Here is a 25,710-nt window from a genome sequence, read left to right on the forward strand (position 1 = left end):
AAAACCCTCCCCATCAATCAGCTTTTCCAGGCTACTTTTCAACTCGCTACGACATCTTCTTGCCAAGTCAAACAGTGCCACCAGCAGGGTGGGAGCTGTCCTCTGGAGTCCCTTCCGGGAGCAGAGATTTGGAAGGAAAACAGTTCCCAGCTCCCTCAGATAAAACCCCAGAGTTGCCACGTTCAGAGCCTGTCAGTGTGCTCCTGTGGGCACTCGTGCAGGAATCCAGCCGCAACTGAGGTAGTTTGGAACTCCTATTTCCTGGTGTCCTGCACATGGGTTAGATTTTACCCCACGAACACAAGATGGCCTCAGATCATTAGTGCATCCGTGCACACAGCACAGGCCACAAAGTGCTGTGTCAGCAGCAGGCTCTTGCTCATCTGCCCGCAGAGCGGCGAAGGGCAGGTTACCACCCTCGTGCCAGGGAGGACATGGTTCACACTATTAAGCGTCCAGAGGAAGTGTCAAAGTCCTTCACTTCCTTCCCTGTTCCCTCCTCACAAAGCAAGGATGAGAGAAACCTAGGAAACTATTAACCATTTTACTACAAGCCAAGCGTTCAGCTCTCACCTAACACCTACAGATGGTACAGAAGAGAAAGCAACACAAGGAACGGACTCCCCGAGTGCTGCTTCCCCTTCACTGCTCTGCCATAGACACTGCCAGCCCTGCTTTGCCATTCCTTCTCTCTCCCCCCAGCCTGACCTGCTTCAGAGAAGTCCTAAATGGGCAGCAGGACTCAGACCAAGGTCAATAGTTTAGTATTAGCCTCGCCCATTACCCAGTGTATTGGAACACCACCGTATCTGCAGCTCCATATGTGCCTATGAAGCCAAAACTGCTTTTTGTCCTCCTTCTATTTTGCACTACTTGAAGGCAGATATAAATCTCCTGGCTACAACCTGGCAGCTCCAGCCCTGGGCAGCAGGCCACACAGAAATCCAAAGCTTCCTTTAGCTGCACTGCGCTTCCTTCGCTGTGAATACCTGGAAGCAGCCAATGCCTACATTTATTAACTCCTGAGAGCAGCTGCCTTCCTCCCGCCCCACCAGGCTGAGCTCACCTGCTATTTTGATGTTGAGGTTCGCATCCAGGAGCAGGTTTTCTGCCTTCAGATCTCTGTGGACGATATTGCGACAGTGACAGAAGTTGACAGCAGCCACGATCTGCTTGAACTTCCTCCGGGCTTCCTTCTCCGCCATGCGGCCGTGGGCCACCAAGTGATCTGCAAGGGATGGGGTGAGGAACAAGGGGTTATTCACACAGGGGCTCCTCACGTGCCTGTGACAGTAACACGGAGGATGCAGATGGGCAACAACGCGGGCGCCAGCCTGTTTTCATGGCTCCAGCACCAGATGGGGTCAGTGCTGAAGCTGCATGGGAAGGATCCAGCACACCACTGCCACACAGCCCCCCCTGAGCTGTCCCAGCGTGAAAGGCTTTGAAGTGATCAACTTTCCTCTGTATTTGTGCTTGGGATTGCCCCAGCACAGGGGCAGGACCTTGCACTTGGCCCCATTGAACACAGGCTCACCTCTTGAGCCTCCCCTTCATTCCACTGCCCTAAACTGGAGGGTTTGATAAAGACACCTTGAAAACAACAAAACCCCGTGGCTTGTGAAGGTTCCTGCTCAGGAGCTGCCGTTTTCCCAGTGCCCCATTAACTCCAATACCCGTGACATAACTGCCTGGCAGTAAACACCAATTACTGAGCTCCAGCAGAGCAGCTCTGCCGGCTCCGGAGCCACAGCAGCCTCCTCCTCACGGCTCACTCCTCGTGTTGTGCAACAGAGTGAAGCTGGGTTTCAAAGAACTTGTCAATTCAGTTGTAGTCATCAGATAAACTCCTTCCACAAGCAAACCTGAGGCAGGGCCAGGGAGGGAAATCCATCACCAATCCCAACATGACCCTCCATTCACCTGCTAGGAAAAGCAACATTTACTCTCTCAAACAGCCCTGTCATATCTCATCAAGTCAGTCGCAGGGTCATACATGTTCTAGTCTGAGGAGCTGAGCTGGGAGGCCGATGAGCAGAGTTAAGCAAGGGCCTGCTCCAGTTTAACCACTGCCACCCATCAACAGGCACAGCTCAGCTCCTGAACAAGTCAAGGGCATTCCCACCAATTGCTGCGCGTGAATCCGGGAGCGCAGGCTGCTGATACAGCAGAGTGCAAGGTTCCAACCTCTTGACATTCCTCAAAGTAGTCCTGAGGTTCTCCTGCAGGCAAGGAATCAAATCCACTGCTACAGGAGGAGTCTTTCTACACACCTCTCCAAGGGCAGTTTTCCCAGCCCAGGTTCAGTGGTCCCCACATACGGACGTTCAGTTGTCCCTCTTCCGAGCCAGCCGTGCTCCAGCTGCAGGATAGGCTGAAATGCCACTTTTCCTGAGCAGAAGCGCTTGGAGCCGGTCCCCAGGCTCTGCACGTAGGCACAGCCCTCAGACCACTGACATTTCTGCCCAAGCTCCAGAGGAAGGACAGAAACAATGAAGCTACAGAATACTCCACATACCACCGAGGGCAAGTGCGTGCCAAAATTAACCATTGCCAGCTTAGCCTGCACTAACCTCTCGTGCTGCAGGGGTTACAGAGACGAGCCTCGTGCTCAGCTGGGAGCCAGCACGCTGATCCAGGGCACAGCCTGGCTGCTCTCTGTACTCCTGTGAAGCACCCGATGGTGCCCTCTGCATTAAAGAGCCCCACGCTGAGGAAGAAGCACCTTCTGGTCAAGCGACAGGGCTGACACACAGGTTCCCACTCTTTGCCCCTGGACAGACTCCACACACTTTCAAGTCGCTTTCTGTCTGGAAGGCAAACGCTGCTGAAGCTTCACATCTCCTCCCTGCGCTGGATTACGTCCCATTTCCAGTGTACTTGGTGACCCTGTGATCCCAGAAGCAGCCTGACCTTGTAGAGACTGGTACCACTTTGTTTAACGCCAGAGAGCTGAGGATCAGTGGTGGAGATGGGGCAGAGGCACAGACAGGCTCACCACGTGAACCAGGGAAGTGCTGCTGAGCACTTTTGTCAAGCAAGCAAGCACCCACGTTCTTGTGAGGGCTGCAGGTTAGTTACAGAAGCCACAGGAAACAGCAGAACTCAGACCAGGCTTTAAGACCGTGTTCTGTTTGACCTCGCAAGAGGGACACTCGAGATACCTGGAACAAAGAGCACCCTCTGTTTAAAAGGAGCCATCCATTTGTTGGTGATGTCAAAGCAGAGGCCCAACCGCACGCAGAACATGCACAGGGACAACCATAACAATTTACATTTTGGTGCTTAAGCCCCCAGCAAAAGCCAGGCTCCTCCTGGCCCCACGCAGCCTTACAGGCAGGGAGTTATCACAGTGCTTCCAGGAACAGGAATCAAAGACACTTCATGGCTCTGCTCGGCCACCAAAGGAGCTCTGAGCCCTTCTACTGACAACTCAGATACACAGGTTGCAAAGCTCTCCCAGGACTCCAACCAAGGAGACAGAGAAGCCTCCAACCAGACTGAAACCAAGGCCATGTAGAGAAAGTACTGTTCCTTAAACTACGGATTCCAACCTGTATTACTGCCTGTGTAGCACTGACAGCTCTATGGTACAGTTTAAGCCCTTGAAGGCGTTTAAAGCACTAAGGAAAACGACTCAGATTTGCTTCTAACAAAACTTGCTCTGAAAAGGATGACCGTAACTCAAATGATACGAGTGCCACGAGCCGTGGTGGTCAGCCCCTGCCCCTGCCACGGCTCGCCTTTAAAACCTTGGTCAGGCAGACTTCAGGAGAGAACCAAGAAAAAGAGCCGAGAGATCTTGCACAAGCACACGTAACAGAGAGGGTTCCCCAGTCACAACTGCCCTTCTCTGCACAACATGAGGACGTGAGATTCTTCAGCACAGGAGATGCTAATGACTGCGAGGAAACCTTCCCAAAACGGGTTGCTGCTTCCTCCCTCTAAATTGCTTCCGCTGGTAGAACAAAGTCCTAATGGCTCCTCAGGAAACCCTGATTACAAGAAGCTGAGGCTTCAGTTTCCCCCTCGGCTCGAACCACAGCGCCTGAGAACGCTCAAACCCAGCCACTGGGGGCTTTGCTCTGGAAAAGCCTCTGTGCTGTTCCAGAGCTGGCTGCTCCCAGCTACCCACAGGATAAATGTTGGGCAGTGTAATGGAAATTAGCCATGCTAATGAGCTGAATTTACTACAGCATGAAGTAGTGCAGAAAGCAATTAGATTTGCACTTCGGCTCATGGAGAAGGCTATTTTTGTAAGCAAGAGAATTCATTCCAGGCTTGTATATGAGCTTGCACATAGTTCTGCATTTAAAAAAAGATGAGCCCGTCGCTGCCAAATGCGACAGAAGAGGGAGAAAGTAAGGAGTGATTTATGCTCTCCTGTGGTGATCCACATGCAAGCGAGCTCTTAGGCACATTCAAGTGACTGCTGCACAAGGCAAGAGGAGTCTCAAGCCTCCGGAGCTGCTGCGTGTCCCACACCATGATTCATGCTTGAGGAGACAACTGGGAGGTTCAGCTGGAGGAAGTCAGGTTTCCACAAGGCCATCCACAACATCAGCTGTCACTTGCTTCTTCCTTCAGCTGTCACCTTCTCAGAGAGGAAGCCCAAAGGGGATGGACCGCGCTGGGTAGAAGCCACAACAACCATCTACAAAGGTACTGAGGACCTGGAAAACAACTCAAGTCGGCTCTGCCTGAATTTGAAGCTTCTCTTGCTTCACTAAGAGCTTCACCTTTAACTACAAGGCAGCCTCCTGCAGCAAAGTCAGAGGTCCTGACACTGAAAGTCAATCTTCTGCAGTGGCTCACGAGGAAAAGGAGGAGAGCAGCTCCGTTTAGCTGACAGGCTGTACGCGACTGTCCTCCCAGGGACACTCCCTGCAAGCAGACTGAAGCCTGCTCCAGTCAAGCACGAAGGATTTCCCCCTTTTCTGCATCTCACATGGGTGGAGCTAGTAGAGATCCCAGCGTGCACCAGTACTTCCATCTCTACAGGTTTTCATACTGGTCATGGCAATAAAACAAATGAAGGGATCAGCCACCAGCTCTTGCACTTGCGTCTTTTCCTGTAAAGAACAGCTTCTGTGGTCAAGAAAGCTCAGCCAAAACATTGTTAGCAGACAATGGAGTTGAAAATGGATGTAACTAACACAGGCTAAGATAACATCAGGTATCCAGAAGATAAGAACACGCACGGCTCTGGGAACAGAACACTGCAGAGCCACAGGACCGCCTGTTTCTTTGAAAGCCACTAACAAACACCGACATTTCCGCTCTCGTCAACAAGCTTCATGCAACTTGCTGGAACCAAGTGTTCAGCCACACTTCCAAAGCCAGCCAGGTGACTATTCCCAACACCTGTAATCCCAAAGTCAGCATCAAAGCAGGGCAGCACCTGCCAATGGAACCCAAACAAGCAGCAGAGGTTACGGAAGGGACTTTCCCACCAAGTTGGTATCATTTATTTCTCTACTCCTGTTGTCAATGGAAAGTTTTCAGGCTGAAGGGCATCCCTCAGCTGCAGCAAGAGAGCGTGGCAGCTATTTTCGGTTTACTGGAGCTGACCAAGTGCATTATCTGATTAAAGAATGCAGTAAATGTACTCACCAAATATTTCCCCTCCACTGGCGTACTCGGTCACTAGATAAATCATCCGCTCCGTCTCCATGACCTGGGCACAAGGACAGAGAAGGGACACATTAAGGACACTGCCCTCTGCAAAAAGTGTAGCTAAATAAGAACTGACCCTTTCCATAGCACGTGTAACTGCTTTCATTGAATCAACAATATTAACTCTCCTGTGCCAAGGAGCAGACGAGGAACTGGGGCACGCAAGAATCAAATGGCAAGCTCTAAACGGTGATGCTGTAACTAAACACACTTCACTTGTGCCTTCCTCCCCTTTTCCTTGCCCTCCCTTTAGTGTTTGCTCCCCTGGAAGACTTCTCAGGGCTGCCACAAGGGAACCAGTTCACCTTCCCAATCACCCAGGCCACTGCAGGCACTAAAACCACCACCAATTTTGCCAAAGGGGGAACATTCACTGAATCAAGAAGTGACTTTGGAATGAGCCAAGATCCATCAGACATGAGCAGAGCAGAGGCTTTGCTTCAGGGAGCCCTGTGTGTTTCAGCCAGGTAACACCCCTCTTGTAACACACATCTGTAGGAGTCTGACAGGGCATTGGGGCTGCAGCAGCCCAGTGTGCCAAGGCCACCAGTTTATGCTGGAGTTGGCAGTCCAGAGCCTGTCACAGCGAGTTTAAAAGTGCCACTTATTCCAGATTCCTACTGAAAAGATGTGAAAGACTCTGAAACACCAACTCCAGGGTTTAGTAGTTCGTTATCTAACAATCAATGTCACTGGATGCCCAGGAAGATCAGACAGGGTGGAACACCCTCTGCAGTGGGTGCTCCTCCCTCACTTTAGCAAATCCCAGCCACAAGTGTCACCTGCCCAGTGTCATATCAAAACCATACATGGAATAACCAGGTTGCCAAAGGGCTTATTAAAGAGGAGTCCCTTTGCAAAGCAGCATTGCCCAAGTACCTGCAAAACGCTGCAGCTCTGGAGCGTCTGCTGTAAGCATCTTGGACTCTTGTGGTTTGGCCTAAAGAGCTAAACATTAACCTCTGTCACTTCTACTCAGCTTTAACTCCTTGGAGTCCAACTAAGTGCTCACATCCATCAGGCAGAGCTGAGCAGCACACAGGGCTTGAACAGACAAGCCCACCGAACCTGGCAGTTCTGACCAGCTCTGGCAGGACCCTGGGAAGGGGACTCCATCCAACAGCTTCCAGAACCAGGACTGCACGCAATAGAGGAGAGCGTGTACACAGCTTTTGAGCACTCCTCTCTAGATGTAAGGCCCTGCCTGAGCCCTTGTATCAGAAAAGCCCAGGGAAGGAGTCTTTCATCTGGCCACCAGCTCCCAAAGCAGCATTTAATGGTTCACCAAGGGGGTGGCCTTGGTGAACCCTCTGCTCCCACCACACTGGTGCTGTCTTGTGTGTCCCTGGCCTGCTGCAACCTCCCCGCTGCTCTATTTGATCGTTCAGTCGCAGGGGCACCACAACCACATGCGTCAGAGGCATCACACGTGGGCTGTGCCTCTGGTGGTTCTGTTTGCACACCAGGAATGCCAAACAAGCCGGAGAACAAGTCTACAAACAATATTCCCAGGTGCTATTGATCACCTTCCAGGCAAGCAGGGAGGGATCAGGAAGTCCTTGGGCCACAGGGTAAATGGTCAGAGAGAGGGGAGCAGGGGAGCTCTGTGCTAGTGGGTGAGACTTACTTGCTCCCTTACACAGAGAAGGGGAGCCCGCATCCGGTTTCAACTGGGAAGCTGAAAAGCACACAATAGCCATAAACAAATGGCAAGAGGCCAGCACACAGCGGAAGCATCATCTCCCAGAAAGAGGAGGATCAGCCACACTTTCCCCCTGCTCCCTCAATCAAAATACTCCGAGACCTTGGAAACATAAAGGACTTTCCCAGTACTTCACGCAGGAGAAACAGAGGGATAACTCCAGAGAAAGCACTACGAGACAGTGTAAAGCTATAGTACAAAGGGGCAGAAAACACACCACAGGGAGTGCTCCTACCTGGTATAACCTGATGATATGTGGGTGGCAAAGCATCTTCATGATCTGAACTTCTCGAAATATCTTCTTCAGGTTCTCTTCATCCAGCTGGGTCTTATCGATTATCTTTATGGCCACCTAGCACAAGGGGAGAGCAGGACAGAGGTCACTGACCCATTTTCAGAAGCAAGCCCTGCCTGCAAGCCCTGCTGCACTGAACAGAATACACAGTCCCTGCCTCAGAAAGGCTCCAAGCAGCCTCCCAGAGCCCAGCACCTTGCCAGGAGGTGGGCAGGAAGCAGCTTTGTTTCCTACCTCTTGGGGTATTGTCCTTACAGAGGGGACCTGTTTGCGAGTAGGGTGCAGAAGGGTTTTCGGGCTCCTGTTACCACAGTACACCCCTTAAAGTCTCTCTAGCGTTGGAGACTTCTTCTCTTCCCTCTGCCTTCCCTGAGCATCCTTCCTCAGCCCTGGCAGCTCCCAGCTCTCTGGGGCACAGACAGTGAAACCACCCAACTCCAAATGGGGAGAGACCCCCTGTGCTGGTGATGCACAACCAGAAGGATGTGACCCAGGAGCCCAAAGCCCAGTTCCAGAAGTGCCTTGCTCTGAAAAGCCTCTGGTGTGCACCAGGGACAAGTGCTCTGTGCCACTGTGGCACACGATCCAAAACACATCTCCTCCTCCTCCTCCAGTGCCAAACCCCAAGTGCAATGCTAAGTGATGCTCTAACAGGCACGGTGCTGCTTGGAGGCAAACAAACGACAGGATCATCAGGGTCTTTAAGGGAACAATCTGAAGCACGTGAGAATTAAGCTTCATTTCCTACACTGAAACCCCCGCCAGGGGAATAGCTGCCCTGCATGTACCACAGCACAGCACAGCCCCAGCAAGGCACAGGCACAATAAGCTGGTTCTTTCCTTTGAAACCTCTAATTCCGAGCCCAGGAAGGGTTCCAGGCTCCCAAGTCAGGGAGCACGCTTCCGACAGCAGCCCTGCGCCGTGAGGAGCCAGGCCTGGCACTGGGCACCAGGGGCTGCTGGCAGGGCCGGGGCTGGAACCGGAGCCAGAGCCGAGGTGAAGCCCTGGACCTGTGCGGCTGCCAGGCACTAACAGGCAGTGAGTAACAGGGTGAGGAGCTGCTGCTGCTCCTCGGGGCTGCCACGGCCGCTGGTTGGGGTGTTCTGCACCACACAGCTCCAAGGACAGCGCTCAGGAGGGGACTGGGAGAGCTGAGAGCAAGAGGGGCACTGGGAAGCACCCACTATGTGCTTTTCACCAAGGATTATCCCTGCAGGAATGAGCTTTTGTAAAGCTTAAAGTGACACGTGTGTATATAAAAAGCTAAGAGGCACTTCCTCAAAGAGCAAATCCAAAACGTCTAAGAGACAGGAGTCATTTTCAGGCATAAATACATGAAAGCCCCACTGATGTGGAGTATTCCAAAGCTACTTACTCATTTCCCAGCTCTACAGTCACTCAAAGGAAATCTCATTTCCCAGCTTAATTATATGACTGGAGTTGACACTCGTGGTGGAGTTCAAGGGATACAGAACATCGGATTGAATGGAGCTCAGTGGGGAGGGCCAGAGAGAACAGAACCCAATCCCTCTGGTCTTGTCTCTGATAACACAGCAGGCTGCTGTCCCCCTGCCTGCCCCACGCTTGTCACCTCACTGCACTGGGGGCTTTACATGTGGTGCAGAGGAACACACACAGCAGGCAGGAGATGTCCTCACGTGAAGGACCATACTGTCTGTTAGGCCAAAGAGTGGCCCTTGAACACACCTGCATCCTTTGGGGGAGATGAGGAGGAACCTGGCCCTTCTGGAGGGGTTCCTTCCATGTGTTTTCCTCCCGTCCCAGTGCCTCCAGTGACTGCTGTGACATGAAAGGTAAAAGGCTCCTGAAAGCCCTGGCCAAAGCACCTCGTGCTCCGGTTTCAGGAAACTCGGAGCTTCCCCACAAACGTGCAAGGGTGGAAGTATGAAATCCCCACAAGGGAAAGCACAGGGATCTCAGGAGTCCATCGTATTTCCAGGTGTTTCTTCCCCTGGAAACACTGCTCCCTATTTCCACGATCTTGAGCGGTGTGCACGTCAGGCAAGAGCCTGGTGAGCAGCAGAGCAAGTCTGACCCAAAGCAACGGGGTAGTTGGAGAACTAAAGGAGTGGAAGTGAAACTCCAGGAAGCAAAAGGGCAGGAGCAGGTACCATGGATGTCAGGGCATGCCACGGGAAGTCACGAGGAGCAGAAATGCCATTTCAGGCCCAAACACTCCAAAATGTTCCTAGATGGGAGCTCCCACAAGCCCAGGCTGCCCCTTCTGCGGTAAGCACCAACCCTTTTCTGCATCCCAGCACGTGCAGCCTTTGCATTTCCTGCTCTCAAGCACACAGGCTTCTCCTGAAGCTCCCCCAGCATCACCAGAAACACAACTGTACATCCCGGATTTGCCCCAAGACACCAGATTTGACACCCTGGTAGTTACCAGGGCTGGAAGATCACGGCCCGGGCGAGAGGCTCCTGCAGGAGGCAGGGCAGAACGAACATCCATATCGACATCCTGTTTATGAGCCGAGCGTGGCGAATATCCCTGCAGACTTCCTCGAATCCACGGTGCCCTGCCAAGGGCAGGGAAATGAACTGCCACGTGCCCAGGGGAAGGGCAGGAGCCATGCTCGGGACTACGGGAAAAGGGGAATAAAGGGAGAAGCAGAGTGTGGTTTCATGGGAAGGACCCATAGGACAGTGCAGTCTCCTTCCCCTCCTGTGCAGTGAACACAGGGAAAAGCTAAGGACCCTGTCCTAGGCTAACACCTAGGACTTCACGCCACACGTTTGCTCGGATCCAATTATAACTGTAATTGAACTATAATTAAGCTTTCCTGCATGGATGATCATTCCGTAAAGAAACCACCTTTTCCATTTCAGTCGTTTCTGTAGCAGCTCCACTTGAAACCAGGAGAAGCCCCACTTCTTTGGGAACAGAGCACGCGAGCAGCCTCATCAGTAATCCCTACACAAGTGGAATCGGGCCAGGAAGCGTTGCCACAAGTCAGCAATTGATCTCCTCAGTGTAACAAGAGCCAACAGATGGCACCGGCAAATTGACTGCACGGAAAGCAACCAACATGTTGATTTAGGAGAAACACTTCCTGCAATTGTTCCGAGGCGTCCTCCCGCTCCCCATCCCTGCTGGAACACCCTCACTGAGCGCGCACCGCGTGTGCCCTGCTGCAGGGGAACACGGCCATGGGTCCGGGTTCCTCTCTTACTCCATGGCTGGCTCTGGAGCAGGTCTTTGGGCTACTGAAGGAGTAAGCCTGGAGAAGGCCAGTCTAAAGGCACGGACAGGACCTGAATTCCTTCCACAGCACAGCCCAGCAGCCCTCTCCTTCCTCTCCACTCCACTCCAGCCTTGCTGGGATGCCAACAGGAGCTGTCAGAGGGCTGACAGCAAAGCGCTCCTCTTTCCAGCTGCTTCTGCCTGCCAGGGACACTTGGGAAGCTCCAAACACGACGACCCCTTTGGATTAAGCAGCTGTTGGAGGGGTAAAAATCACTCCCACAAGCAGATACTGACGCTGCACAGGACCTCTGGGAGAGCTCTGGTGCCAGAGAACAGAGTCAAGACAGAGGCAGGGGGAGACAAAGGAAAAGCTGCTGCAGTGCCTCCTGCAATGGCACCTCCTGCCCCACGCCGCACGCCCCAGTGTCCTCACACACCACAGCAGCTCAGTGCGGAGCTGTCACTGTAGCTGTCACTTGTCACCAACATCACCGTCCTGCAGGGATGGCTGGCTGGCAGAGGCACATGCTCTTCAGACCGGCTGTCACAAGCCTGCCTGGCTGCTAAGGGGCACTGAAAGCCAGCACTCTGCATGCAAGCAGGCAACTGGTACAGGTTTTACCTATAGGAAAACACTCAACAGCAGAGATGTGCTCTGCAGTCCTTACACACCCAGACAATGGCCTGTTACCAGACCAGAGAGACCTCTCTCAACAAACTCCTGGGCAAACAAAGGAGTTACCCCACCAGCAGAACCCCCTCATTCAGGGGTGCAGCAGATAAAGCCAGGCCATTCCACAGCCAAAGTGGGGGCTTTGGAGGTGGCACAAACAAATATTGCCAGCAGCTGAAAGCAGGAAACCGAGGACCAAGATGCACCCAGCAAAGTGTGTTTGCTCAGGAAGGAAGTTATCACCGTGTCCACATCCCTCTTCACAATCAATGCAGTGACTTGTGCCTCGCACAAGGTGAAGGAAACCCCAATGGTGTTTTGGGAAAAGTCAATACACACAAACCCTTGGGCCCGGTGCAGCGTTAATGCCCTGCTTGTGAGCGCTGTGCTCCGCTGTGACCCCTCCCCGATCCCAGGGGAATGGGTCTGGATTTCAGTGGCAGAAGCACAGACCCCACATTGACGCCTGCAGCTCTGCTAAACCCAGTGGGGACAATCTCATCGTTCCAGGGCATGTACAATGGGATGGAGCCGAGGGCAAGAGTACAGGAGTGGGGCACAGTCACACAATTCCCACCTCTTTTGAACCCCTCCAGCTTTACCCATGCTGTGTTTACGCTGCAACTGACCTCTCCATCCTCTCGCTTAGAGCCTTGTTACAGGAGGAGGAAACCCTCTGCTCCCCAGCTTCAGCGGATGCTGGTGCCAGTGATTTGTTTCTTTAGTTCAGAAGCCGTATAAAATCACTGTAATGCTTAACAGATGCAACTGTGAGAACTTCACGGGGGTCAGAGCCGTGCATTAGAGGTGGTATGGAACATTATTTCTTTATCCTAGTCAAGGAAAAAGGCAAACTATACCCACAAATGCCAGCCCCCCGTGATGGCCCAAGCTACTACACTAAAACATGTCCACATGTCCATCTGCAGACAGCAGGCAAGGAAAGCTGCCTGCCTACTGCTGTGATTTCATTGAACTCCTTCATAAGAACACCTAAGAACCAGGGTTAAGCATTAGCTGAAGCCAAAGGGACAGAAGCTCAAGTAACAGGCAGGTAAAGGCTCCTGTCTCAAGAACGCTGGACCCCCCAGCCCAGCTCCTTGGTTTAAGACTCACTTCTACCTCCTGCTCTTTGATCTAACACGAGACTTCCTAGGGCAGAGACGGAGATCTCCACGAACAGCACGTGCTGTGACCCGTGCGCAGACCTCACTCACACTGCAAATCAGGCCACTATCTGGTCAAATCTCAGCTGAGCTGCAGGTGTCAAACCCAGCACACAGATGTTGGATGCAGCTTTTGCTTGCAGCATCAGCAACCACAGGGGCTCTGATGAAGCAATGCAAGTGCTGTGTGGCTTTGCTGGAGTGAAAGGAGTGAGAAGAGGGCAGTGAGCACCGCTGTGCTTCAGCCCTGTGCTGTGCTGACAGCACTGCAGCACTACCTCTGTGGCTCCTGTGCAAACCAAACACCATCTTGGCACTTACTAGACAAAGACTGCACTTGCTAATTAAAACCGGTTTCTGAATGAGCTCAGTTAACCCGGCACAGGGCCTTATGGAGGAGCATTTACATGGATGTAAAGCAGTTCACACATCAAACGGGCAGATCCTGGTCACGTAAGCCTGGCTATGGTGTGTAAGCCGCAGCCTGCACTCTGCACACAAGTGAAGCCAAAAGGGGAATCAAAGCCTGGGAAGACACTTGCTCACCTTGGTCCCTTTCAGCACGGGTCATCCTCCATCTGAGGGCACCTTCAAACTGGTTCCTCAATCACTCTCCTCCCATAAAGTCATTCAGCAGCTGAACTCCTGTCCAAAACCAGCAAGGTCGGGCCATGCCTGTGCAATGTGGCACCAGCCTCCTTTAAATGAAGGGGAATGGAGGAAAGGCCGGGGGAAACGTGGTGACAACACAGGATGTTCCTGCCTTTATCTGCCCCATTTCCCATCAGGTAAAGCAGTGCACATCGCTCTGCACTGCATGTAGGAGGGGAAGCACAAAGCAGCTCATGTGTGCTCAGCTCCGCACCTCGGCAGTGATGGGAAGAGCCGAGCATCCAAGGGGGATGGAGCAGGATCCCGCAGGAGCCCGGGCTGCCAGGAAGCACAGCAGCAAGAAGGGGAGGGAAAGCTGCTGACGAGCACCGCAACCATCTCTCAACAAGCCAGAGCAGCAGCTAGTTCTTAATGACAAGAGCAACACACAGTAAGGGTGGCTCTGGTTCAGCTCCCCAGTCTTCCACACAGCACAAGAAATCCCATTGCTGTAAGCTGCCAACAGGAAAACTAACTGGCAATGGATCAGGATGTGCAGCAGTCACAGGGAGCCTTTGCAGTGGCTTCCAACTGATTTCCTGAGGCTCCTCAAGGGTTAAAGCAGAGCACTTCTGGAAGATATTAGGCACTGATGTCTTGGCTTCCCTTCTGCACACAGCAACAGCCTCCAGAGGAATCTGTCATCCCATATAACAATCCCTTTCACTCACCCTGCGCCTCGCCACAGCCTGAGCGGCGGTGGCTCCGTGCGGAGCTGCGACACGGAATCCTGCCCACATTCCAGGGAGGAGGTTCTGCAGCACACACAGCACTCCTCATGTGTACTTACATTAACTGCAGCTCTGTTCTGAAGGGTAACAGCTCCTGCTTAAAGAAGGCTGTAGGAACATTAACTATCACATTGGGATTGCAAGAGTATCAGAGAGAGTCTAAAGCAACGGCTAAGATGGGACTGCATATTCCATCAAGTCCATCTGGGAATACCTGTAAGGGTTGTCTGCTCTATACCAAAGTCAATCTACTTGGATATTCAATATATACCATGGCAGTAGGCAGCACTACAGCACACGCCTGCAGAAGAGGGAGTTATGCTGTAATATTGGACAACTCCATGACTGCCAAACCCCAAACTCTTGGGGTATCCCGGGAATCACAGGCACTTCTCAAAGGGTCTGCAGGCAGCCCAGCTCCCACAACCCCAGTGAGAACACCCTACACCAAGGAACCAGCACCAAGCAATTGCCAGCTTCACCACCAGTGACAGCATCACCTTTATTGCTGAGGCTATTCCAAGGTGCTAACTGCACCACACCACAGGCTCTGGAGCAGGAAGGGTACAGCAGGATACAGCAGGATGCCGGATCTGGATGATGCACTCAGATCCTTGGAGGCTGGTTTCCAGCAGAGGTTTTGCCTCACGATCAGATGGCAGTTTCTATGGGAACAAACAAGCAGCAGCCCCGTCACCAGATGCCTCACACAGGCCCTGCCTTGGAGAGGCACACGCAGGGTCCCGGCCAGGCTGCTCCATGCTGGGAATGCCGAGGGCAGCGCATGTCTGCGGGCTGGTGTGTACCCACTGCTCAGCAAGACTGCTGGCCACAGCACCAGTGCATGCCCAGCAGCACGACGATGCTCTGGGTGAGGTTATCAGCTCTGAGGCACAATGACAACTGATATGCCCAAAGTAGTACCAGTACAAAGCCCATGCAGTGGTTTTGCTCCAAGGAGCCCGGTGCCTGTGTGCACATGAGGCACCAATACATCTGCCGTCACAGAATAAACTCTGGTTTCACATCAACAGGCCAAAATGTCACAATTTCCATCAGGCACAGACCACAGCACAAAACCATTCTCCTCCCAAAGCCATCACCTCTGGTCACTGCCTCCACCCCCAAGTTAATTAAAGCTCCCCCAGTGAGCTGCTTTAGGAGGGTTAACGTCACTGTCAGCAAGACGGTACCACTCTCCCCTGGGCCTGAGAAGAGCCACGGCTGCCTCAGCCCCGCATTGCAAACAGGAACATTCAGACTCCGAGGTTCCAGCATCAGCACCCCTCGCTCCAGAATGGTTATGAAATGAAGTGGAAATTTTGGGGAAGAGAAGCCAAAAGTGAAACTAAGGAATGCAACCTTCCCCACATTAACCCTCAGTGACCAGGATAAACATCCCAGCCACGGAGAGCCCTTTCCTCACCCGATGCTGCACGTGCTTTGCAGTAGAAGCAAAGCAGACGGTGCTGGTGTGAGCAGCACTGATTGGGCAACGCTGCCCTGCCCCATGCCCCTGCACCTTCATGTCTCATTATTTGCAGTTATTCATAGATATGCACTAGAGAGATTGAAACCAGTGACCTTAAAAACCTCAACCTGTCCCCAGCAGCACCTCTACAGGGAGGTGGCAGTGCCCATAAAGCAGCACATCCAAGGAATGCCTGGCCGGGATCTCCCTCCACCACCACTCATCCTGCCCTGCAAGGGATGCTACTCAGGACAGAGCCTCTGTGGGCACTGAAGGAAAAGCAGTGTTTAATCTCCACGTGGCTGATGTGGAGCTTTAGGAAGGTTGCTTCTTCCCCCAGAAACACAAGGGTTAGGCTAAGATTGAAGCTTGTTTTCCAACACAGCAGCCTGACAGGAATTCACAGCAGTAACTGCACAGAGCAGTGTTTTAAAGCATCCCCTCTCACTTCGGTGTAGCTCTGAATTCCAACACTCCGGCAGCCTACAAGCCACTTCCAACAATAGTATCTGATTCCCCTTATCAGTAGGGATTGCTTAAACCCACAGATAAGGCTCTCAGGAGCTGAAAACCTACTTCAAAGCCAAACCATGACAGAGCACCTGCACTCTCACAGCAACTGGGAAGGCAGATGCAAGGTGTCCAGGGGGTTTGCCTGCCCTCAGCACCAACGTGTGCCAAGTAACCATCACTGCACCCCAGCTCTGATTTACAGCAAGGGACAAGGGCTATTTCTGGAGCACAGACAGGGCTATTTTGAAGGCAGCCATAGTGTTGTAGTACCCAAATTCTAATTGTGGCTGCTGCTTTGCTTTGCCACCGTAAATCCTGTTCTGAGGGAGTAAGACAGCAGCCAATACACGAGCGTAGGCATTGCACAACTGGGCTTCTGCAGGCACTTGGTGTGAAGCAGAATGTGCTTGGAAGACTGAATTTCTAGGGAATGTTTAAACACTGAAGAGTAAACACTGAGTCAGAGGCGAGCACTGCATCCAGGTGAAGGCAGCAGGGGCACGTGGAAGCAAAGCCACAGCCTGGAGTTCATTCAATGCCTCCCCTTGTACATGGGAATTCAGGGCCCGACGCAGGACAAAGCCTCTTTTATACGTGCAGAAGCTGCGAGGAAACAAAACCCAAACAAGTAAAGCCCATCTACGGGGGGCTTACAACAGGTCTGCAACACAGCTCGGTGTGCCTCAGCCTGGGCGTTCGAGCAGAGGGGCCAGACACAAGTACTCCCAACTCCAGGAAGGGAAGAGGGGGGATGCTCATCTCAAGCGCGGCTGGTACCTTAGTGCACAGCAGGTATTGTTCCTTCCACCCAGGCAGCCACCTCAGACTCCAGCAGTTTTCCCATTTCATGGCATTCCCCATTTCCTGCACCAAGCAGGGCAGGAGCACCAGCACCAGCACATCAGCAACACATCCACTTGTCCTTTCAGCAGGCTATTTACTTTCACAAGAACAAAGGGACGCAGCTATTGACTTACTGCACCTTACTGCAGCACAGCAAGCTGTGCATCAGGGTAACTCCCCAGTTCACACAGCCAGAAGTAGGTATTCCCTAAAAACTCCTTTGTCCATAAACCGCACAGGAACAGGCATTGCTGGTACCAGACCACTCATCCCAGCGTGCACCACCAGGAAGCAGTGCCCTGTGTGATGGTACCCAGCAGCACCCAGCTTCCCTCCTTGTGTCCCAGCAAAGCGCAAGCTGCTCTTGGCTGAGGGATTCCTGCTCCTTAAGAGGGGAAGAGCCCACAGACGGTGCTCTGCAGCCCATGTGGGAAGCGAGAGAGGCAGGGTGGGCAAGCTGGAGCCACCAGAACTGCTCTGGCTCCTGACCGAGGAGCCTGAGAAGTGGGCAGTGGCATCCATTTGTTTAAATCACCTTCTGCAGCCGTGCTCCACACGTGGGAACAACCCGGCGCTCTGGCAGCCCGAAACACAAGCAGGAGGAAACTGCTCCAGGATGCACATCTGCAGCTCCCAAGGAGCAGACGGAGAGGCTGCCAAGTCGGGATGGGAGCTGCCTTACACGGCTTCTATAAGGAACTCGTACGGCAGCACAGAAAGGTACCCGTGGAGCTGCACAGAGGTGCTGTAACCCCAAACCCCTGCACAGGGCTGCAGGGCTGTACGTAAGCGCTACGCAGCTCTGCTGAGCACATACTGAACCCATTCCACAGCTCCTCGGGATCTGTGCCATTGGAGATCCTTACGCAAGGCCCAGTGACAAATGCCACCTCCCCTGACACGGAGGCGCGGGAGGAGCCTGCAGGGGTTCAGGATCACATTTCCCATCTCCCTGCTCATTCACTGCTACCACTTGTGATGCCCTGGCTCTCCAGGGACAGATTACCAGGAAGTACGGGAGATTTCTACGAACTTGAAGCATGCCAGCAAGAAAACCCAGGCCCTGTCTCACAAAGCGATCGCTGTTCCTCCCTCTCTTTAAATGCAGGTGTAAAACAAGCTTGTTTACCAGCTGCAGGCCTGGCAGCACTAAATCCTCACTGCTCTCAGTGCTAGAATCCAGATAACCCAGTTTGCAATTGGCTTCCCAAGAAGAGCTACTGCAGCTGAAAGCACATCTTAGAGCACATCCAGGCCAGTGACCAAGCTTCTAAGGCAAGAAAGTTGGAAACGTCACTTTCAAGGGTTGCTTTCACTTTAGAGAGTGGAAGTTGTGAAAGTGACATCTTCTTTCCCTACCAGAGATCATTCCATCCCCACCAAGGCCAACGGGATCCAGAAGCAGCCATGAACAGCTCAAGAAAGCTTTTCCCAAGCAGAGTCACCCAATACTGCTGTTATCCATCCCCTCTGGCAGCTCCTCCTTCGGAGCACGTGAACCAGACCCATTAGCAGAAGCCAACTGCTTTCAGCTCCATCAGCAAACGCACTGATGCTGCTGTCCTGTGTGGAAAGTACCTTACTGTGATCCCTGTGAGCAGGCAGAGCCTCAGCCCTCCCCACTGCAACCGGTGAGGAGAAAGCCAAGCCTCACTTTGTGCCTTCAAAGGGGCTTTCCCTGTTTGCAGCTCGAGCTGGGGCAGTGAGGAGAGGAATGAGCTGAGCAGAGCTGGCACAGCCACCGAGGTCTCTGTGGTGCAGATCTTGGTCCATCTCTCCAGAAAGGAGCTTCAACATTATTAGCCTGACTTTCCATGAGTCAGGTACAAAAATGAGTTTCTACTCCAGCACGTACCAGAAATTCCTTAAATGCACCAGCTGCCTCAGGGAAAACAAGAACTTTTCCCCAGTTATGGAATGTGGTGGAGTCTTAGAGAATAGCTAACAGTGACATCTGAGATGCTGCAGTGGGCTAGGGCCAGGACGTGCACCTCCTAAAGAGACCACAAGTCTGCACGGGAGCAAGTCCCTCCTGTCAGCAGGGCTCTGCAGAACCATACTCCTCATGGGCTACACCTTCCGCTCCTTACACATCCCATTCCCCTTCCCATCCCCACACACAGGGCTCGGGCTCAGAGGTCAGGCTCTAACACCCGACCATGAAGGAATCGGCTGCAGCCGTACCACACAAGCAGCCTGCCATCCCAAGGACCTGTCATTCCAGCAGGATTACAGCTTGGAAGCGCTCAAAACTGCAAAAGCTCCCGTTAAGAGGAGTCACAGTTCAAACGCTGCAGCTTCACACGCAAACCCGGGTGAATCCAGGCTCGGGCAGGTACTGGATGCCATCGGAGGAGCAGAACACAATGTTGTGTGTCACTGCCTGGAATGACCCCCCGAGTGCAGTCACAGCACTGGAGCTGTGCCTCACTCCCGGGTCACGCTCTCCCCTCCTTCCCCCTCATGTTCATCGCTGTGCTCAAGGAGCCTCTGGCCTGTCTGTGGAGGGGAAGCTGAGGGGAAACAGCTCTGTCCAGGCCCTCTGGGGAAGGAGCAAGGAAAAGCTGTCACACGTCACTGAAATGGAATGTGAGGGAACCAAGCAGCAGGGAGGACAAGGACAGCCTTACACTGCAACCTGCTTGTGCACAGCATCGGCTGTGAAAAGCATGGAGCCTTCAACGCAGCACCTGGGCTTGTGCTCGAGATCCCTTTTGCTCTGAGGGTCTGAAGAGGGATTTTGGTTTGTAGGAAAGGTCTGTGAGTCAAATGAATCACTTGACAGGAATGTACAGTCATCCTGCAATGGAAAATGCAGAGATTCAATGCTAAATCTCGCATCCAGCATCAAAGGTTCAGGAACGCTCCTTTAAGAAGCATTACTCATCCCTGAGCTGCACAGCACTGCAGAGGTGTGGGGAAAGGAGCAACAGCATCAATAACTTACCAGCAAAACAAGCAGGTAGGAGTCAAAAAGCATAGAGCAAGACTTCAAGCAGCCAAGTGTGAGAAGCCTTTGTGCAGCAGGGCTACTTCCTGGGCACCAGATGATACCTGAGGCCAGTTTTCAGCTCTGCCCCACTCTGACTGTACCCAAAGACATGCACTCGATGGTGGCACTCACATCTGCAAGCAGGACAAGAAGTCCCCTCTCTCCAGGAGCTGACAGGGGCTTGCTGAAGCACTCAGCTACTCACCTAAGGAGAAAAGAGGAACCCATGCACATCCTGGCTGACAACAGCATGGATGCAGTGTTACACACGTGTGTATCTGCAGATACACAGCTACAGGGCAGAGGTTTAGCAGTGGCTGTGTAAAGGTTACAAAGGTCCAGCACCACAGCAGTCCTACACGAGGGCCTGTCCTTCACGTGAGGGTCACAGAATGAGTTGCAATACCCATTCCAACTTGATTTTACAACACATGTCAAAGGTAAGAGCACACAAGGAGATCACTTCCTCATCCACATCAGGCTCCCTGCATCACCATTCCATGCCACATACTCTCCTAAAACCCCTCCTCACTGCACTGAGGTCTGTTGAAAAGTGCAGTGAAAGGCACGTACAGCCAGACCCAAAGATGCTCTGGTCCATCACTGCCTGCCAGCGGACACATCGCCTCCAGCAGCCTCTTGCTCAAAGAATTTGGTTCTGAAGAGTGCCAACAGATGTGGTTACGTGGAGCTGAGGCCCTCCCTGTGCACACGAGCTGAGTCTTCTCTGTCCCGCAGTGTTCCACCATTAACCAACCCATCCACGTGCTCCCCACTGGTGCCACTGTGCCCCAGCGCAGCACAGGGGCTCCTGCAGCTCCCCAGCGCTCCTGAACGGCCGCAGTTACTGCTCCGTGCTCTTTGCATCTTTTATCTCAACAAAACCTTGCAGGACGAGGCTTGTTCTAGGCACCAACGCCCTCGTAGCTTCTCCTGATAGCAGGCAAGCAGTTAGCTCTGTACCCTCCGTGATCAGCCGGCTCACCTTCCCCACCTTCCCCAAGCCAATGCCCGAGAACATGAAAAGATCTCCCTTCTGAGCTGTGGGTTCCTTTACTGATAAACACATGGCAGGATTCCCCCCCGATTCTGATAAACCTGTGGGTTCAGCTTTACTGGAAGCCATGCTTCCCACCGTGCTAGCTTTTCATACTCCTCTGTCTCATTAAGCAACTGAGATACCCAAGGAGTGAGTTAGAAGCGAAAGGAAGGTTCTTAATCACAAGATCTAAACAGAACTGGTCCTCTGTCAGCTCATCTTTGGGGGAAAGCTGTCTAACACTGCACTGTCCCTACACACACGCTTTCCTTGCAGGGACTGGTAGCTCTCCTGTGGCTGGTTGATACTTGCAGGGGTGAATTAGTAAGTGCTTGGTAACTCAGCACCTTGCAGTCAGCTGTGAATAAGCAAGGTCCCTGTCCTGAACACCACAGCCTGGGGAGGCCAGGCAAGTGCAGCGAGCCACAATGGCAGTGCAAGGCACTGAGCCATCCCAGCACACCCTCCCATTAGTGCTCCAACTCCCTGGCTCCTACGAGCCGGCAGCTCTACATGTGCCTCATCCAGTAGCTCTCAACACCAAATACATAAACAGTCCCTGGAGCACAGATGGGAGCTGATTCCTATCCCCTCCCAGGGGAGTTCCCTCATCACCAGGCTACAAAATCATGTTCCCTCTTGCTTCCAGCCTTTGATGATACAAATCTTACGTTCCTTCCTACACAGCACCCCAGTTCCAACATGAGCAGCACCATCCCCTCCCTGAGCAGGGCACTCGGAGCTGCACTACAGCTGCCCCGAGGCCCCAGGAGGTGGCTCGGCTTGGGGATCACAGGGAACGCAATTCCCATCTCCCTTTCACTCCCCTGCGGTACTGGAGCTCACCCGGGTGCAGCCATGAGCCCCACGATGCTCCAGGAGCCTGTCCTGCCTGGAAACACGTTCTTCCCATGGGAGCAGGGTGCTGGGGGTCCAGCTCCTGAAGAGCAGAAACCATCCAGTGTTTCTCCTTGCAGCAAACCACATCCTGAGCTCAAGCCCGTGCCCAGTGTCACCTATTTCTCCCTTTTGAAGGCAAGTTTCTAACCTGCAGTGTTTCAAACTCCTAGGATACTGACTGTGCTTTCTAGAGACCTGCAATCAGAGAACCCCTCTGCTCTTCCACCCTCTGAGCCCAAACAGCCTCCCTGGAAAACATAACCCTCATCATTCAAGTCCTCTGCAGCAGAAGCAAGTTTGACACCACACGAGGGATCTTGTCTTTCAATGGAGGATGAAGTGAAGCAGTGCTCTAAGGGAGCATCAGCTTTCAGCCCCAAAATGCAGAAGGTTGGGGGGTTTGGATTGTTGTGGTTTAACCCCAGTCAGCAACTCAGTACCAGGTTTTAGCTCACTACCAAAGGCAGGGGAGGAGAGAAAGGGTGATGAAGGAGGAAGTCAGTGTTCTCTGAGTGAAGTTCACCTTACAGCAGTAGTGCTACAAGACACAGGACTGCAGCTGCTGGGCCTCGCTGGTTGGCAGTCTGAGAAGATAGAGACAACCAAACCCCACTGAGGAGCTCTGCGGTGCCCCAGAGCATCAACCTTCCACAGCTGGTCCAGGAGCTCCAGCAAACCCCCTGCCACAGCCAAGCACATCTTGTAGCTGCCACCCGGAGAGTCCCAGCGTGTCCTGCGGTCACAGACACAGCCCTGGACAGCCAGAAACCACCCGAGGCTGAACGGAAGGCAGACACGGGCCCTGGAAGGCAGCACCACGGCGTCAGGCAGAGGCTGACTTGTGTCCATGCCAGCAGACAGGTTCACTCTTACATCAGGCCCTACTCCTGAGGAGTTACTCAAAAGCTGGCACCGAACCACCTCCTAGAAAACCAAGCGCTGATGCCTTAAGTCACCTCCTTGGTCTTCCACATTCACACTCGCACCATGAGAGCCTACAACACAGCTTTTCCTTCTCCTGCCTCTCACAGCTTCATGGAGTCCTTGGGCCATTTGCTCTCTCCAGGGAAGGCAGCTCAGTGCCAGCCCGGAGCTGCACCGTGGGATTAGCCAATGTTTATGAAGTGTTTTAAAGATTACAAGTGTCGCCTATGTGCTAAATATTTCCCTGGCACTATCAGCCTGAACGGCAGCCGAGTATCTTGTATCTGCTCCTGCTCATCTCGACCTGCCTGCCGAGGGCATCAGTCAAGCTGCCTTCCAACCACTGTACTTGGCGTTGATCCGAGGGGCATCTTCAGGCACATGACAGGAGAGGACAGAATGAGGGAACTACCAAGAGCCTGACTTGTAAAACTACTGCAGCACCATCACCAGGAGAGGCTGAGGGCTTTATTTGCTTTTAAAACATTCTCATGTGTGTGCATGAGCCTGGAATACTCTGGAATGATGCCCAAGCGTGCAAAGAGGCCCTCGCCGTCATTCCCCTGGACAGAACTGGCTTGGCAGTGCTATGAAAAGGTACTTTGTGCACAGCAGCTCAACAGGAGCTAAATGGATCCCAGAGTCCTTCCTTCCCCAAGAAGCTCTTTGCAACACTCACAGCATCTGAAATCAGAGACTGAGCACACAGGGCTGCATTACACACAGCAAGGACGCACCGATTCTGGTTCCTTTCTTCCCCTTGTTACTGTAGCACCTCAATGGCTCTTCCTTTGGGTATGAGCAGGGCTGAATTCTGCCCCCAGAGCTGTACCACTGTCCATCAGCCATGTACCACTGACCCCAGGGACCCCCACGTCCCCAGTGTGTGACCAGCCACAGGGCTGCAGCCCACTTGACCCTGAGTTACAGCAGCTCTGGGCAGCCCCAGCACAGCAGCCCCATGCCCAGGCTGCACTTGCCCTGGGCTGTGTCTGCCCTCCAACAGCCAGGGATAAACACATGAAACCCAAGGACAGAGGAGCCCATTGCAAAGGAAAACATCACCCAAAGCCAAAACAGTGGCACCGCAACAGCGGCTCCTGCTCAGCAGAGGGCTGGCGGCTGGTGAATGCCTGCTCAACACCACAGCAGCACGAGAACCAAAGGCAGGGTGGTCCGGCAGCAGCTCTGCAGCACAGGAGGGTGTTCTGGGAAGGGATCCCTGGAAAGACAACAGGGCAGGAGGGAGAGCACGGCAGAGAGGGCAGTGCAGGGCTGAGAGGGATTCCTGGGGGCAGGAGGAGCGCTCAGACTGAGGGAGCTGCCCTCGTGGGGACCTGCTCTGTGCAGGTCCGTGTGGCTGACAGTGCCACTGCTTCAGGTGACTCCCTCACTCACACATCAAACACTCCTTACACCAGGAGCTGGTTCAGGCCAAGAACTCCACGCTGAACACACAGCTCGGTACAAAGCAGCCTCCTGACAACACGTGCAGAGCCACCTGCACCCTTCTGCACAAAGAGAACTGGAACCAGAGCATCACACCCTACGGAAGACGGGAACTGCTGTTTGAGATCATGCAACACATTTAACAGAAGAAAAAGCAAAAGATAAGAAGCAATCTTATTCCTCACTTTAGCTGGGAGCTGATATTCCTGTTCTAATCAACTGGAGCATCCCCAGCACTGAACTTCACCGCTGAACTCAGAGGCAGAGCTGAGGTTTGCACCTATGAGAAGGAGGCACCAGAGGAGACTGCAGAGCAGCCTTTGTTCCGGGTCCCAGTGAGGAAAACGCAATGGCTTTTCCCTCCCATCCACCAGGATCTGAGCTCAGAGCACAGGAAGCAAGCTCTGTCCACACAGACCATGCAGGAGGCTTTCAGCTTCGGAGACCTCCCTGTGGCAAAGCAAGAGGCGCTTTGCTGTTTACCTCAGCCAGCCACGTAACCTGCTCTGCAATCGCCTGCCGGGCGCTGTGCTCAGCTCCTGTTTGGACAAGCACGTTTGCTCGGTGACTATTTGAATGATGACTCACCCGAACAAGCCGGGGCACCCTACCACACCAAGCCCAAACTGCTGACTACGGGCTCGGGATGCAAATCCACCAGGAAGCGGCATTTCCCTATGAAGGGAGGGCTGGGATGGCCAGGCCTGGTCACTGCTGCGTGTTGGTTGTGCCACCACAGACAGGCTGCTCCTCACCACTGCTCAAAGAGATGCGTACTTGTTAACTGCAACTCCAAGCCACGTCTGGGGGAAGCCTGGTACCTACAGTGACACAGCCAAGCCAACTCTAACACCAGACTAGAAGCACAGAGTGAAGCAGAGTGGTAAAACCCATTATACAGAGACAAACCCCACCTCAGCTGCCAGCTCAAGGCCAGATTCAAAGAGGAGATGAGAAGAATGAGCAAGTTTTGGAGCATATTCTTGCTCTCATAGCAGTTGTGAAGAGCCTGGCTGCAAGCCCGCGGCCGCCCCGCTGGCGGCACTCCTCCAGCCACTGCCACTTGTGCCTCACGAAGCATGTGAGAGCCACAACCCGTGACGAGCCCAGCAGTAATTGCTGTATCAATTTCGATGCTCCTCCGGCCAGAGCAAGGCCTGTAACTGTAAACCAGAAACCTTTTAATATCCCTCTCAACGAGGGGAGAACAACTCCAGAGCAGCAGCAGCATGGGCTGAAACCTGCCGGGGCCTGGCTGAACCACCCACCCAGGCACGAGTGGTGCCGAGACACTGGCAGGGACACAGAAGCAGCTCTTCCGTGTGTTACTGCTGCTGCTGTGCTGCTCAGCCCTTCTCTTGCTGACCTCACTGAAGAGCACGGTGTGCTGGAACACAGAATGAGAAGGCAGAAGAACAAGCCGATGATGTGCCATCAGAGCAGGACGTGGTGCGAGCGCAGCCTGAGGATGTG

General features: G+C 53.2%; 1 protein-coding gene across 8 annotated transcripts in view; it reads right to left on the minus strand.

Annotated features, from left to right (window-relative positions):
• Positions 1-25,710, minus strand: part of SIK3 (SIK family kinase 3) — a 55,446-nt gene that overhangs the window by 22,761 nt on the left and 6,975 nt on the right. For 4 of the 8 annotated variants that reach the window (XM_057428272.1, XM_057428277.1, XM_057428278.1 and 1 more), the window contains exons 2-4: positions 7,614-7,730; positions 5,614-5,677; positions 1,067-1,228 (exon numbers count right to left, since the gene is read on the minus strand). In XM_057428272.1, coding sequence (XP_057284255.1) covers positions 1,067-1,228; positions 5,614-5,677; positions 7,614-7,655 — 268 coding nt within the window. In that variant the 5' untranslated portion in view covers positions 7,656-7,730. Of the gene's footprint in view, positions 1-1,066; positions 1,229-5,613; positions 5,678-7,613; positions 7,731-10,513; positions 10,723-14,046; positions 14,166-25,710 lie in introns of those variants that run through there. The other 4 variants (XM_057428275.1, XM_057428273.1, XM_057428274.1 and 1 more) reach the window with 3 other exon arrangements.

This window comes from Pezoporus wallicus, unplaced genomic scaffold (genome assembly GCF_028554395.1).
Source record: "Pezoporus wallicus isolate ANWC-B61680 ecotype Strahan unplaced genomic scaffold, APGP_CSIRO_Pwel_v1 contig_7819, whole genome shotgun sequence".
Lineage (NCBI taxonomy): Eukaryota > Metazoa > Chordata > Aves > Psittaciformes > Psittacidae > Pezoporus > Pezoporus wallicus.